Source organism: Leucoraja erinacea, chromosome 1 (genome assembly GCF_028641065.1).
Source record: "Leucoraja erinacea ecotype New England chromosome 1, Leri_hhj_1, whole genome shotgun sequence".
NCBI classification, from domain to species: Eukaryota; Metazoa; Chordata; class Chondrichthyes; order Rajiformes; family Rajidae; genus Leucoraja; species Leucoraja erinaceus.
In genome coordinates, this window is record NC_073377.1 from 115,102,284 (window position 1) to 115,119,226 (window position 16,943).

At 44.2% G+C, this 16,943-nt stretch overlaps 1 protein-coding gene across 1 annotated transcript in view; it reads left to right on the plus strand.

Annotated features, from left to right (window-relative positions):
* Positions 1-16,943, plus strand: part of LOC129700896 (probable E3 ubiquitin-protein ligase HERC3) — a 275,970-nt gene that overhangs the window by 11,806 nt on the left and 247,221 nt on the right. Inside the window, exons 5-9 of the mRNA XM_055641695.1 lie at positions 1,942-2,033; positions 4,186-4,316; positions 6,447-6,601; positions 7,710-7,786; positions 12,097-12,194. Coding sequence (XP_055497670.1) covers positions 1,942-2,033; positions 4,186-4,316; positions 6,447-6,601; positions 7,710-7,786; positions 12,097-12,194 — 553 coding nt within the window. The remainder of the gene's footprint in view (positions 1-1,941; positions 2,034-4,185; positions 4,317-6,446; positions 6,602-7,709; positions 7,787-12,096; positions 12,195-16,943) is intronic.

Here is a 16,943-nt window from a genome sequence, read left to right on the forward strand (position 1 = left end):
CGCCTTAGATTGTTGAGCTCATACTGTGTGTTACACATTAGGGCGAACACGTCCTGCTGTGGTGTAGAGAGCTCCTCGTTCCCCGTGGACCGAGCAAAGGCGGTAATGGCTGCGGTGTGGAGCTTCAGGATACGCTGCATCTTCAGCTCTTGTGTCCTGATATGCTGCCCCAGCTGGCTCCATATCTGGCCGTTTACGGTCTTTACTCGGAGCGCTTCACAGTTTTCCGGCACTGTGTAAGTGTCGAGGGCCTCTTGTAAGATTTTCTCTTGCAATGGCTTATTAGAGAGCCTGTTGATACTGGCCGCCATTCTTGGCGCTAGCATCATTCCGGTCCTCGGGGGCGCCGCATACCTGCTGACTACACCCAGTAGCTCTTCTTCCTCCAGCTCGCCTGGCATGCTTGCGGTGTCGTCCGCCTGCCCTGGTGATAGGCCAGCCCAGTCCTGGCCTCCCTTACTGACCTCAAACAAGGAGGGAACAGAAGGGTGTGGTGATGGTTTGGAGGAGGCCAAAGCCCGTCCTCCTTGGAGATGCCTTGCCTGCATCTCCTCCTCGAGCATCTGCTCGAGCAGCTGCCTTATGCAGCTTAAGCGGCTGTCTCCCCGTTTTGCCGGTGGAGAGTGTTCCCGTTCCTCCGACGAGTCGGAGGCCACCGGCCGGTCTGTTTTGCGTGTTGATTTTCTCCCTGTGCGGGGCGTCGCAATCGGCGGCACAGGGAGCGGCACGGCGTCGGGTGTGCGGGAGCGTTCAAACAGCTCCTCAGCCGCTGGTGGCTGCCGCCCAGATATTGACCCCTCCTCGGGTGGAGTTGGGCAGGCAGTCCTCTTTGTTGGTCGCTTGCGGGTAGCCATAGCTTTCTCCGTTAGCGACTCTCTGTAATACAAAAGACTCACTTACCTGAGGTCTTGTCTTTATCCTGCCGCTGGAGAGCCTGGCTCCAGCTGCTGCCGCTGTTGCGCTGCTGACGTAATGCCGCGCCTGCGCACTGGGTGGGTTCTTCACGTAGTCACTCACGTGACTCCGAAGTAAAATTATACTTTATTGTGACATGGTGTAGTGAAATGCTTTGTTTTGCATCCAACCCGGTAAAATCATACTGCAGACCTCACCTATACATCTATTTTTTAATATAATTTCATAATAATCTAAAATACTTTTATTCAATTATACACACATACAGAGTAGTAACAAAATCAAAACTGCCATTGTTAGTTTACAATCAAATAGTTATCAGATTAAAATATTGTCCACTTTATCTACAATGCACTCGACCCCCCCCCTCCGTGGCGACCAGCGTTCACAGAAGGCCTCCAGAGTCCCCACATAAAACACGTGCTCCCTCTCCAGGGACAAGTGGGCACAGACGTTGACCCGGAAGAGGGGCAGGCAGTCGACTCGGGCAGAACCCTCGACTGCCTCGCTGCCTGGAGCAGACCTCACCTGGACAGTAGACAGGTGTCACCACGTTTCTGGATATGACAAAGTTACAATAGTTTACTGAACAGTCCTCTACTGACTACTACTACTAGAAGGGGTTTGGCCCGAAACGTCACCTATTTCCTTCGCTCCATAGATGCTGCTGCACCCGCTGAGTTTCTGCAGCATTTTTGTGTACCTTTCGTCCTCTACTGACTGCCTGCCTGCCACCATACCTGGCAGCATCCCACCCCCTCCCATTACCACCGGGGCCCCCCTTTGTATTGGACTTTGACACCCGTTAACATCCTTTGTAAGAGCTCGGAGATTTTCAGGACACAGGTTTACAACAACATCAAGTGTGTTCAGTGATGATGAACCATTTTATTTTCACTTATTCAACTTGGTTTTAGGGCGAACTTTCATGGTCAGTTACCATTTGGTCAAAGTACATTAGAAAGGGCTATCGTGGTAGAATTAGGAAGAAGAATGGGTGCTGACTGCTTTCATTCCTTCTTGCAGATACTCTTACTCCCAAACATGTGCAAATCCTATCGTGCAAGAGCACCATCTTTATTTCTTGTGGCGAGGAGCACACTGTAGTTCTGACAAAGGTTTGTTCTCAAATAATTGAAAATCTTAATGGTTTGCTCTGCATTACAGAAGTGAGAGAAAGTTCTTCTCTGCGATTAAAGTTGCGGCCTGATAAAAACATCCTTCCAGAAGACAAAGGGAAACCACTGGCATCCTCTCAAGTGATTGGCTCTGGAATTTGTAAGAGCAGATTGAGGCCATTCAGCCCATCACATCCATTCCACCATTCAATCATGGCTGATCTACCTTTCCCTCTCAACCCCATTCTCCTGCCTTCTCCCCATAACCCCTGATACCCATACTAATCAAGAATCTCAACCTGTGCCTTAAAAATACCTTCTGATTTGGCCTCCACAACAATCTGTGGCAATGAATTCCACATAGTAACCACCATCTGACTAATGTTCTTGGGTGAGTTGTGATTAAGTCCTGTGGAAGCGAGATCACAGTGGAGATCACATGGATTTGCACATAGATGGACCCCTTGGATTAAATACGTCCAGTTTTGTTTTTGGTTCAGTTTGCTCGTCTTCACTACTTTTGTCTTGGAGATTCAGCGTGGAAACCGGCCCTTCAGCTCACCGAGTCAACATTAACTATCGATCACCCGTTCACACTAGTTCTATATTATCCCACTTTCTCAGTTCAGTTTAGTCGGACAGGACAGTCTATATTGCAGGAAAGTCAGAGGCAACTGAACCATCCTATCAACACTAAAGAGCAGTCCCGAACTACTATCTACCTCATTGGAGACCCTCGGATTATCTTTAATCGGACTTTACAAGACTTTATCTTGCACTAAACATATTTCCTTTTATCATGTATCTGTACACTATGGAACGCTCGATTGTAATCATGTATTGTCTTTCTGCTGACTGGTTAGCACACAACAAAGGCTTTTCACTGTATCTCGGTACACGTGACAATAAACTAAACTAAAGCAACAGGCCCTTCAGCCCACGGAGTTAGTAATAACCATCGAGCATCCATTTACGCAAATCCCAGTTTTTTACCCCATATTCCCATCAGCTCCTCCCCCGATGCTATTGCTTACCTACCCACTTAGAACAACGTACTGTGGCCAATTAATTTGCCAAACCTTATTTCTATTGGGATGTGGGAAGAAACTGGAATATCCGCTGGAATGACACAGAGTCATAGGAGGTGTATGTGCACTCTATACAGCCAGCCACATGAGGCCAGGATTGAACCTAGGTCTCTGCAGTTGTCACACTCTGCTAAGTGGTCCACTAAGCACTCCCAATACATAAATGTTTAGGCTCTATAAAATACACCTAAATCAAGATCATGAATAATTGCAATTAAAGATCAGTCCATGTTTTATCTATAATTTTTATTCTCATTTTCAGAATTACAAAGACTTTGTTTTTCACCCATTCTCACCTCTGCTTTACCTTCTCACCGATTCTCACCCTTGCTGTATCCTCTCACCCTTGCTTTACCTCCTCACCCACCCTTGTCCTTCCACACCACTGTCACGTCGCTAACCCCACAAACCACGGCAAATAATGGTGTTGGCCTGAAGTCTTCACCAAGGTTTCGCAAGCATTCTTAAAGCTAAATCAATGAAACTGTAGACCCAGCATGGCTGGAATATATCAGACACAGAGCGGAAATAGGGATTTTACTGTTGATCATAAGAGGTTTTCAAAATATGTTGGTTAATTCAAGGTAGGATTAATTAAGTTTAGAGAAACAGCGTGAAAAAGGCCCTTCAGCCCACCGGGTCCACCCCAACCATCGATCACCCAGTCATACTAGTTATCTCACTTTCTCATCCCCTTCCCACACACTAGGGGCAATTTACAGAGGCCAATTAATCTACAAACCCACACGGCATTGGGATGTGGGAGGAAACCGGAGAAAGCCACGGAGTCATAGGGAAAATGTGCAAACTCTACACAGACAACAATCATAGTCAGGATCGCACCCGGGTCCCTGGCGTGGTGAGGGAGCAGCTCTACCGCTGTGTCACTGTGCCGCCCTGTTCCAGATTAAGTTATTATTCTTAACTACAGGATGCTACTGTCATGTGTGGTAATGATTATAACATGCACTGGTTATTGATAAATGGAGCACTTGAGCAATGCAAAGGCTTCCCTTGATTCAGTGAAGACACTGTTACTTTATCAGTCACGTTTTCTTTTCTAGGATGGATTTGTTTTGACATTTGGAGCTGGGGCGCATGGACAGCTTGGACACAACTCGACAAGAGATGAGATCAAACCACGACTGGTTGGCGCACTGTTTGGGAAAAAGGTTTCTCAGATCGCATGCGGGAGGTGAGCTGGTAATACATTGTAAAGCAAAATACACTGTCAGTTTCAAATTCTTACAAACATGTGCAGATGCTCCACAGAAAGCACACTGTCAGGTTGCATCCCAGCTTGGTTTGGGAACCGCTCTGCACAAGGCCGCAAGAAGTTGCAGACAGTTGGAGATGAAGCCCAGTCCACCAACACAAACCAGACTCCACACCAATGACTCCATTTACACTACAGGCTGCCTCGGGAAAGCAGTAAAAATAAACAAAGACCTTTTCCCACCCGGGTCATTCCTCCTTCTCGCTGCTCCTGTTGGGCAGAAGGTACAGAGGGTTGAAAGCACGCACCACCAGTCTCAGGAACAGCTTCTTCCTCTGTTATCAGGCTTCTGAACTGTCCTTTCTTAAGCCATGGTACAGTCCAATGCTCCTCGAGCTCAATGCAGACACAGGAATCTGTCTCTGGTTCTGATGCACTGTAATGCTGAGAACTGTACTCTGTACCGTCCCCTTCACTCTCCCTATTGTACTTGAGTTTGGCTTGATTGTATTTATGTAAAGACTTGTCTGATTCGATTAGATAGTGTGAAAAGCACAGCTTTTCACTGTATCTTGTGCATGTGACAATAATAAACCTAAGCATTTCATGTTGTGTTTCAAGCAGAGGAAGATTTATATTTGCGCAACTCTCTAGCTGCTGATATTGATTTGACAGTGTTTATTTGTCTGTCTGGTCAAATATCGTATCATCTGTAGTCATTTATGGTGTTGATCAAGTCTAAAAGAATATTGTTCATCACCGCACTAAGAAGTATTCTATTGTTTGACATGTTACCGTGAAGCAGGAAAAGCAAGTGGCTACTGGGGTTGTGTAGATGCAGAGAAATGTGTGAAAATGTCCTGTCTTTAACTTGAACCAGTATTAATGATGTTCAGTTAACTCTTGTATTAATGATTTAATGTGCAAGAAAGAACTGCAGATGATGCTAAGATCGAAGGTAGACACAAAATGCTGGAGTAACTCAGCAGGTGAGGCAGCATCTATAGTGAAAAGGAATTGGCAAAGTTTCGAGTCGAGACCCTTCTTCAGACTCAGTGGCGGACTGGCCAGGGTGTCAGCTTGCCCAATGGCAAGTGGGCCCTCTATATCAAGTGGGCCCCTGATGAAGTGGGCCCCCTTTGTCTCCTGGCAACCAATATTTTTAGACCCAGTCCGCCACTAGGTCAGACTAATCTAAATTCAGAATATTTAATGTACACTGTTCTGCACAATTGCTGCCTCTTTATTTCATGAACGCTTCATGCTCAAAGCACATACTTTACTTTAGTTCATTATTTAGTTTTAGTCTAGTTTATTGTCACATGTACCAAAGTACAGTGAGAAAGTTTTTGTTGTGTGCTATCCAGTCAACGAAAAGGCTATATATTATTACAATCAAGCCATCCACATTATGCAGATACAGGATAAAGGGTATAATGTTCAGTGCAAGATAAAGTCCAGCACACGGGACAGTAATAAACTAAACTAAAACTATGTGGGTCTGTGATGTACAGCCTTGGTTTACACCCATAAAGAGGCAACTTTACCACCTAAACCTGTGCCGCTAAATTATGGAAATTTGCTGACTATGGAGTTGTTCAGTTTTAACTGCTCTTTTCCCACTTATCAGAGAGAATTACCATTTCTTTCTCTCCTGAAGTGTTGCTAATCCAAGTTCAATATCCAAGATAACAAGGGAACAAAAGACCTTTGGATTATTTGGTCATTATCAACAGTACTGGTAGCAGTGAGCGGCACGGTGGCGCAGTGGTAGAGTTGCTGCCCTACAGCGAATGCAGTGCCTGAGACCTGGGTTCGATCCTGACCTACAGGTGCTGTTTGTACATTCTCCCCGTGATCGTGTGGTTTTTCTCCGAGAGCTTCTGTTTCCTCCCACACTCCAAAGATGTGCAGGTATGCAGGTAAATTGGCTTGGTAAATGTAAGAATTGTCCCTAGTGTGTGTAGGATAGTGTTAATGTGCGGGGATCACTGTTCAGTGCGGATTCGGTGGGTCTAAGGGCCTGTTTCCGCTCTGCATCTCTAAACTAAACAGCACAAAAATGAGCAAAGGCATCTAAAATTAGCTCCGTTTGTCCACTTTAAACAGCTATCACACGTTGGCCCTCGTTTCATCCACCGGCACGATCTATTCCTTTGGTTGTGGAGAAATAATAAAACTGGGAAATGGCCAAACCAGCGAACATTCAGTGCCTCTTCCCATCAATCTAATAGACACTGCAAGCAATGGTGGAGCTGACAATGGTGAGCAAAACAAAGCCTTAAAGCTGCAACTAGAGCGCAAAATTAGAAATGCAATGCTGTTTAACATGAATGGGATAACTAAACTCAGTTTGTTCATCTAATATGTGATAATAAAGTAGTCATTAAAAATGATCCCCAGATGATTCAAAATCTGTAATGTTAATTTGAAGTAGAATTATAGGCTGCCTGACCCACTGAGTTTCTCCAGCATTTTGTATCTACCTTAGGTTTAAACATCTGCAGTTCCTTCCTACACATTTTGTCTACTCCACAGCAAAATTTCCTCCAGTTTTGCCTACTTTGAAGAAGTTCTCCTCCTCTCTCCGACGAGAGTTCTGCAGCACCCTCTATCGCTGCTCCCTCTCTGTGATTCCACCGGCTCCACGACCATGTTTTAACTCAGACTCGCTACCACAGCCACTTGTGTTTTCTCGGTGCTTGCCTACACTCCATCTTTTTCTTTGGAGCTGTACGTTTTCATACCTCTAATTTCCCTCTCCCCTGAATCTCAGACTGAAAAAGGGTCTCGACCCGAAACATCACCTATTCCTTTCCTCCAGAGATGCTGCCTGACCTGCTGAATTACTCCAGCATTTTGTCCATTTTAGGATTAGTGGATAATCTGTGGCATCCAGGACATTGACATAGGAACATAAAAATATAGAGCCACAGAAACAGACCCTTCAGCTCAACGCATCCATGCCGATTAAGATGCCCTTCTAAGTTAGTCCCTTTTTCCTGCATTGTGCCTATGTCCTTTTAAACCTTTCTTATCCATGTACCTGTACAATTGTATTTAAATGTTGTTATAGTAGTACCTGCCTCAACCACTTCCTCAGGCAGCTTGTTCTATATCTGTTCCACCCTCTGGGTGGAAAAGGTTGCCTGCTCAGCTTCTTATCAATTTGGTAGCGCAGCGGTAGCCTTACAGCGCCAGAGACCCGGGTTCGATCCTGACTACGGGTGCTTGTCTGTGCCATTATGTAAACGTAACAGAAAACTGGAAGGAAATGCGCTTGGTTTCAAATGAATAGATTGCACAGGGACGTTGGGACTTGATATTAGTGACAGTGTCGTCCATTGAATCTGTACCTATGCTATTTCACAGGCAATTCAATTAAACGAGGCATCAGAAAAATATTTGCTGGGGGAAAGTTCAGCTTTGCAGAATGCTATGATGAAGAGGTAAGAGCACAACTAAACTTTAGGAACAGGAAATGGGGTTTGACATGGATTACAATGAGAGGATAATGGTGGTGTAATTTCCTATTGGTAATCGGAGTTCATTTGAGTTGTGTAACTTTTCATTGTGTCTGACATTCTTAATATCATATTTATAATGTTTTGACTTGATTTAGACTTTAGAGATACAGCGTGGAAACAGGCTCTTTAGCCCACCGGGTCCGCGCCGACCAACAATCACGTACACTATCACTATCCTACACACTAAGAACGATTTACAATTTTACCGAAGCCGATTAATCTGCAAATCTGCACATCTTTGGAATGTGGGAGCAAACCAGAGCTCCCGGAGAAACTCACACAGTCACAGAGAGAACGTACAAATTCCGTACAGACAGCACCCATTGTCAGGATTGAACCCGGGTCTCTGGTGCTGTTAGGCAGCAACTATACTGCTGTGCCACCGTGCCGCCCCCTTTCAATAAGTTTCTAAAGCCTGGTGGTGGCGGATTCTGCAATAACTTACAGGAGAGGAAATTGTAGGAATGTTGGGATAGATTTTATGAATTTAAAAGACAAACTGCTGGAGTAATTCAATGGGTCAGGCAGCATCAGGGGAGGGCAGGACAGGTGACGTTTTGGGTTTGGACCCCTCTTCAGACCATGTGCCAACATTTTATCCATCAAATTCTGTTTCAGTATAGATGCTGAGTGTGTCTCCTTACAGCCCACCCATGGTATCGTTTGCCTGTATGCGCTACAACAAGTGACCTAGCCAATGGACATTTTTAAGGCCGAGATTAACAGATTCCTGATTGGTAAGGGGGTCAGGGGTTATGGGGAGAAGGCAGGAGCATGGGGTTGAGAGGGAAAGATAGATCAACCACGATTAAATGGCGGAGTAGACTTGATGCGCCGAATGGCCTAATCTGTTCCTAAAATGTATGAACCAAGAGAGGTTTCTTCCTGGATTTTGTTATGTCGTAGCTTTGGCAGCCGATAGGAGGTGCACCATGCCAACAGTGGAAGTAGCATGCCTGTCATATTCACCCTTCTGTCAGTAGTCCAGCAGAGCTGAATGGTTTAGATCCATATCCCTCTGCTTCATGGATTTGTGCAAACAGTTCGAGCTTTGCTTTGTATATAATCATGCAAGTGTAAATGAGGCATTTGCAGAATTGGTTGATGCTTTGTGGAGTTCTCAGTTTGCAGGGGTGATCTTCAGGCAGCCACTTTAATTCTCAATCCCATCCCGATTCCTTCATGAACTAAAGGAACAACATCTCGGCTTCACTCTCTTGCAACCTCAGGAAAGAACAATGAATGTTCCAACTACAGATAATTTGCCTCTTTGATTTTACAATTTAGCCTAGTTTGCTATTAATTTTAAATTTATGTACAGCTGTAATGGCGGCACAGTGGAGCAACAGTAGAGTTGCTGCCTTACAGCACCAGGAACCCGGGTTTGATCCTGACCAAGGGTGCTGTTTGTACAGAGTTCGTACGTTCTCCCTGTGACCACATGGGTTTTCTCTGGGTGCTCTGGTTTCCTCCCACACTCCAAAGACGTACAGGTTTGAAAGTTAATTGGGTTTGTTAAAATTGTAAATTGTCCCTTGTGTGTAGCATAATGCTTATGTACGGGGTGAACTTTGGTCAGCGCTGACTCGGTGAGCCGAAGGGCCTGTTTCCGCGCTGCATCTCTAAAGTCTAAAGCTTTGCTATAAATTCTTGGTGGATACAACATTAGGCAAATCCTATGCCCTCCCATAGCTTTTGCTACTGAACTTGTCACAGACCATGCAACTAATACCATGAAAACATGTCACTGGACCCCAAATAAATTGGTTTAGCACCAGGAGTGACACCGTTGTTGCTGGCTTTGTACACATTGGCACATCTATTACCCAGGTAAACGTCATTTTCGTCACAGCAGTAAATATCCCCAATTTTCAGTAGAGCTGTATACAATCTTTGGCTTCGAAAGCCATACCTGTAAAAAGAGCTTTGCACCATAATCTAGCAAACCTTGTGAGTGCGCTCTGTGCAGCCAGACCACTCTGACCCAGAAACTAAAGCTGCCCTCATGATGTTTCCCATTATTATGCTTGTGTCCCTTTCTCGCTTTGGTTCAATGTGGTCAGTATTCATGCTACTTTGTACCGATCTGCCTGAACCGTCCTCCGTAAAAGAGATGCCAGAGACTGCAGATCCAGGTCCGAAATGTCAGCCATCCCTTTGCCTCCACAGATGCTGCTTGACCCGCTGAGTTCCTCCAACAGTTTGTTTTCTGCTCCATATAATTTTGACCACCAGGTTCAGGAACAGCTTCATCCCAACAACCATTAGGCTCTTGAACGCTACACCACACTAATCTCATTTACGAACTATGAATTGCTTTTGGTTGCACTGAAGACTTCTGGGTTTTTTTTGCATTAGTATTGGGGTTATTAATTTATTGCATTTCTGTTTATTATATATCATCAATGTTTATTGTGTTTAGAGGCCTGCTATGCTGTTGCAAGTAAGAATTTAATTGTTCCGTTGTCGGGACATGTGACAAATTAAACACTCTTGACCCTTTAGCCTGGTAGAACTGCTGCCCCACAAAGCCCAATATTCAGTTCGATCCTGACTTTGGGTGCTGTCAGTGTGGAGTTTGCATGTTCTTGTTGACCCAAAATGTGAATTATTTTTCTTTCCCTGCTGTTTGATTGGCTGAGTTTTTCCAACATTTCAGTTTTTGTTGCAGATTGCAGCAATTTAATTTGTTTTTACTTGCATTGAGCTAATTTAATTGATCGTAAACTGTAGGGATTAAAATTTTAATTACATAGAAGAATGCCATTGGCTATCTTTGCCAGTAATGGTTTTGAAAACACATCAGGGTCTCCACTCGAAACGTCGCCCACTAGGGACAATTTTTACATTTACCAAGCCAATTAACTTACAAACCTGTACGTCTTTGGAGTGTGGGAGGAAACCGAAGATCTTGGAGAAAACCCACGCAGGTCACAGGGAGAACATACAAACTCCGTACAGACAGCGCCCATAGTCGGGATCGAACCCAGGTCTCCGGCGCTGCATTCGCTGTAGGGCAGCAACTCTATCGCTGCGCCACCATGGCTGCCCTAGTTCTTTCCTACCTAGATAGCAAGAGGGCTTTGTCTCTATTGTCAAACCCTGATGTTTCATAGAAACATAGAAACATAGAAATTAGGTGCAGGAGTAGGCCATTCGGCCCTTCGAGCCTGCACCGCCATTTAATATGATCATGGCTGATCATCCAACTCAGTATCCCGTACCTGCCTTCTCTCCATACCCTCTGATCCCCTTGGCCACAAGGGCCACATCTAACTCCCTCTTAAATATAGCCAATGAACTGGCCTCAACTACCCTCTGTGGCAGAGAGTTCCAGAGATTCACCACTCTCTGTGTGAAAAAAGTTCTCCTCATCTCGGTTTTAAAGGATTTCCCCCTTAGCCTTAAGCTGTGACCCCTTGTCCTGGACTTCCCCAACATCGGGAACAATCTTCCTGCATCTAGCCTGTCCAACCCCTTAAGAATTTTGTAAGTTTCTATAAGATCCCCTCTCAATCTCCTAAATTCTAGAGAGTATAAACCAAGTCTATCCAGTCTTTCTTCATAAGACAGTCCTGACATCCCTGGAATCAGTCTGGTGAACCTTCTCTGCACTCCCTCTATGGCAATAATGTCCTTCCTCAGATTTGGAGACCAAAACTGCACGCAATACTCCAGGTGTGGTCTCACCAAGACCCTGTACAACTGCAGTAGAACCTCCCTGCTCCTATACTCAAATCCTCTTGCTATGAAAGCCTACATACCATTCGCTTTCTTCACTGCCTGCTGCACCTGCCTGCCTACCTTCCATGACTGGTGTACCATGACACCCCGGTCTCGCTGCATCTCCCCCTTTCCCAATCGGCCACCGTTTAGATAATAATCTGCTTTCCCGTTTTTGCCACCAAAATGGATAACCTCACATTTATCCACATTATACTGCATCTGCCAAACATTTGCCAACTCACCCAGCCTATCCAAGTCACCTTGCAGTCTCCTAGCATCCTCCTCACACCTAACACTGCCCCCCAGCTTAGTGTCATCCGCAAACTTGGAGATATTGCCTTCAATTCCCTCATCCAGATCATTAATATATATTGTAAATAGCTGGGGTCCCAGTACTGAGCCTTGGGGTACCCCACTAGTCACTGACTGCCATTGTCACTGCCTGCCATTTCCTTTTACTGTTCTTGATGTAATGGTGGTTATTTAATGTCCTTATTTTCCTCCAGAATTTACTATCATCGCAGGAAGAATCTCTGCTCGCTCTGAAGAGAATTGTGCCACTAACAAATTTATTGGGGGAGAAACTGTGCAAGAACACAAAAAAGTAAGTTTCTTTCTGCAGAAAAAATGTGTAGGTAGGAACTGCAGGTGCTGGTTTATACCAGATGGACACAAAATGCTGGAGTAGCTCAGTTAGTCAGCTCAGGCAGCCTCTCTGGAGAAACAGAATGGGTCTGAAGAAGGGTTCTGACCCAAAACGTCACCTATTGTTTATCTCCAGAGATTCTGCCTGACCCGCTGAGTTTCTCCAGCATTTTGAGTATTTTCTTTCTCCAGAGTCCAGCTTAATATTTATAATAGCACATGATAGAAAATTATAAAATTATGAGAGTCCTTAGATAGACAGTGAGGACCTTTTTCTCAGGGTGGAAATGTGAAATACTAGAGGGAAGAGCTAAACGGTCAGAGGGGAAAAGTTCAAAGGCGATGTGTAGGGGTAGTTTTTTTTACACAGAGTGGTGGGTGGCTGCAACGCGCTGCTAGGGGTGGTGGGTAAAATGAGATACCAGAGTGGCATTTAAGAGGCCTTTAGATTGGCACATGGATATACAGGGAATGGAGGAATGTAGCACATGTGCCCACAGTGAAGAGTAGTTCAATATGGCGTCGTGTTTGGTACGGACATCGTGGGCTGAAGGGCATGTTCCTGTGCTGTACTGTCTTATGTTCTCATTTGCAACAAGAGTTTCATTAGAACTTTTCATCAGTCTCTGAGCCAACACTCGGAAAGGTAAATGATTACATTTTATTCTTGGATTGAAGCCTGATATGTTTATTTCAAAGTGGGTCGAGGTTGATGCCGAGTACTTTACACAATTTTGATCTCCTTTCCTGCACACGTGAAAATTACAATGAAAACACAAAAGTATGTGCTATAACACCAGGATAAGTGCTCAACCAAGAAAACCAAGCCCAAAGCCAAAGTAATATTTAAACTGCTTATACACACTTTTGCTAAGGACAATAACTAAATCTATATGCAATAATCAGCGACCTACATGTTAACAAACACATAAAAACTGTTTGTATAGATGCGTATATCATTAGGGTTATCAAGTGGGCACCTCCCTTCACTGGTGTTTCATTGAGTAAGTTCCACGACACCTCGGGTAGACTCAACAATTAATCCCCCTCAATACCTGCTCTCGCCACCTATGCTACCAGTATCTACTAAATACAGGAACCTACAGACGATTAATTCACTCAAACAAATGCTGACATGTATCCTGACCCATCAATAAACAGTTGTAGCATCACAAATATCAACCTCACAAATAAAACTGGTACACATTTACACAGAATACACTTACAAAGAACTACACTTGCCGCTCGTTATACATTTCCTTTCTGCTCCCAACTGACCCTGTTTCTTCTCCACCCAATCCAACTACTGCCTTACTCTGCTGCCTCTGACATCTCCTTTACGGCCTGATGCAAACTCTATCTGCAAATTCCTAGCTCTCCAAATGGCCACGTGGTTGATCACTCTATGAAACCTCTACAACCCACCTCTACCGAACGTAATCTTGCTCTCCATCCTCACTGCTCAACTTCTGCTGGCAAATCTACATATCTGAGTTTTTTCCTCAGCAGTCATGATTGTATTATTTAGTAAAAACGGACCAGGTTGGGTCTATACGTCATTTAGATGAATGAAGATTGAAAGGCCTGCATAGAGTGGATGTAGAGAGCATGTTTCCATTAGTGGGAAAGTCTAGGACCAGACGACAAAGCATCAGTATTAAAGAACCGTACCTTTAGAAAGGAGATGAGGAGGAATTTATTGCATCAGAGGGTCGTGAATCTGTAGAATTCATTGCCACAGATGGCTGTGGAGGCCAAGTCTTTGTGTAATTTTAAAGCAGAGATTGATGGGTTCTTGATTAGTAAGGGTGTCAACTGTTACAGGGAGAAGGCTGGAGTATGGGGTTGAGAGGGAAAGATAGATCAGCCATGATTGAACACCGGAGATGTTTGGATGGGCTGAATGGTCCAAATCTGCTCCTATGACTTATGAACATAAAAAGTGACTCTATTAATACGCAGAGGGTTGTGAAGGGGCATGAGAGGCTAATTGAAAATCACCAGTGAAAATCATCGTTTTAAATTAAGGCGGCATTCATCTTTAAAATGAAGATACGTTTTTCTTAGAAAATTGTGAATGTTTGGAACTCTGTACACCAGAAAGCTGAGTCAGCATTTTGGAGTACTGAGAAGTCAATGGTATTGAAGAACAAATGTTGAGATTGACATCAGAGTAGATGTCGAGTGTCAGGCCCACCCTCATTCATGCATCAGCTGGCAGGTTGGCAACATTGTGGAATTTGTCTGTGTTCAGAAAGACAAGTATGTTCCGCACATGATTGATTGAACACTTGGGTTTGAGCGGGTATAGATTCTGGAGCAAATGTCACTGTGGTTTGAACAGTTTTCCACCAACTTTGATTAGAGTCATAGAATCATACAACATGGAAAGAGGCCCTTTGGCCCAACTCTTACATGCCAACCAAGATGCCAGTTTCAGTCTTCCAAACTGACTACGTGGATAAGCGCACCAATGTCAGTCAGTGTCCTCTCCCAGCCCAGCATCCACCAGCACTGAGCCCATACTAACTCTTAGATGGATACATTGACTTCACAATGTCACTCAATAGTCAAGTCAAGACTCAAGAATTTTTATTGTCATATGTCCCGAAATGGAATAATGACATTCTTACTTGCAGCAGCACAAGAGATATGTAAACATATGTAGGAAGGAACAGCAGATGTTGGTTTATACCAACGATAGCATAGGCTTCATGTGCATGGTAGCTGTTTGCTCTTCTTCCATGGTTGTGCAAATCGTCCTTTAATGGAATAACCTGCTGGAAAGTTTCTGAGTATTTGAACAGTCTGTGAACTGGTGGAAGTGGTTGTTTTTTTTATATAAGGTTAATTTAACACCCTGCATTAAATATGTATTCATTTAATTCTCAGCGCAATCATTCGGGGTTATTCATCTTCACCGATTATGAATGCAAGCTTCCTGGACACAAGGTAGATCAAAGGGCTGTTGCTTAGCAATTCCTATTAAAATATCCTAAATAGACTTGCTGCAGATCCTACTTCAGTTTAGTCTTGAGATACAGCACGGAAACAGGCCCTTCGGCCCACCGAGTCCGTGCTGACCAACAATCCCCGCATACTACCCTCCACACACTAGGGACAATATACAATTTTACCAATCCAATTAGCCTACAAACCTGCACATCTTTAGAGTGTGGGAGGAAACTGGAGCTCCCGGAGAAAACCCACAGGGAGAACATATACACAGCACCCGTAGTCAGGATCGAACCCAGTTCTCTGGTGCTGTAAGACGGCAACTTTACCTCTGCTCCATTGTGCCGCCCAAATCGGTTGTTTCATCTTCTAGCCTAACCAAAACCAAATCCATTTGTCCTTGATCAAGAAGGAACTACATTCTATTCTCTGCTTTTTTTTTACTCATTTGTCCTAAGGTGACACTTTACAGATACAGGGCAGAAATCTGCCCTTCGGCCCACCGAGTCCGTGCCGACCAACAATCACCTACACTATCCTACTCACTAGGGACAATTCACATTATTTTCTACCAAAGCCAGTTAACCTACAAACCTATACGCCTTTGGAATGTGGGAGGAAACCGGAGCACCCGGTGAAAACATACGCGGTCACAGGGAGAAAGTACAAACTCCATACGGATAACATCCATAGTCAGGATTGAAGCCAGATCTCTGGTACTGTAAGGCAGCAATTATATTGCTGTGCCACCATGCCGCCTCGAGTGAACTCCAGCACATCGCATGTCATTGCTGTTTTTCATACCAAGATATAGATTTATTTGTGTCACCTTTGAGACCCCTGTGTAGAAATGAATGTCTTTTAAAAATGACAGTAAATTTAGTAATCTTTAATGCACTAACCATTCTTCTTGATATATTAAAAACAGAAAGGATAACCATTTCAAAACAAGCCAAATGCTGTCTGGTCTGGATATGTCCTTAGTGTACCTGAACTTTGAGATTTTGGCAAAAGACACTTCACTGCTATCCCAGGTAATGTTATAGTCATACAGCATGGAAACGGGCCGTTCGGCCCAACGCGTTCATGCTGAACAAAAGCTCCATCCATGTTAGTTCCTATTTACCTGCGTTTGACTCATAGAGAACATAGATAAGTGTTCTATCATATCCCTCTAAATTTCCTATCCATTTACCTGCTCAAGTGCCTTGTCGACCAAACATTCCATAATGCCGACAATATCTCACACAATGAAGCACCATATATTGTTATAGATGTTGAAGATGTGCTTTAATATTCATGGCTGTTTACATGTTTTGGGGAGAGTTGTGTCATAAGGTCATAAGTGATGATAGTAGAATTAGTCCATTCGGCCCATTAAGTCTACTCCGCCATTCAATCATGGCTGATCTATCTCTCCATCCTAACCCTATTCTCCTGCCTTCTTACCATAACCTCTGACACCTGTACTAATCAAGAATGTATCTATCTCTGCCTTAAAAATATCCACTGACATGGCTTCCACAGCCTTCTGTGGCAAAGAATTCCACAGATTCACCACCCTCTGATTAAATAAATTCCTCCTCATCTCCTTCCTAAAATAATGTCCTTTAATTCTGAGGCTATGACCTCTTGTCCTAGACTCTCTCACTAGTGGAAACAACCTCTCCACATCCAATCTACCCAAGCCTTTCACTATTCTGTATGTTTCAATGAGGTCCCCATTCAATCTTCTAAACGGCAGCAAGTACAG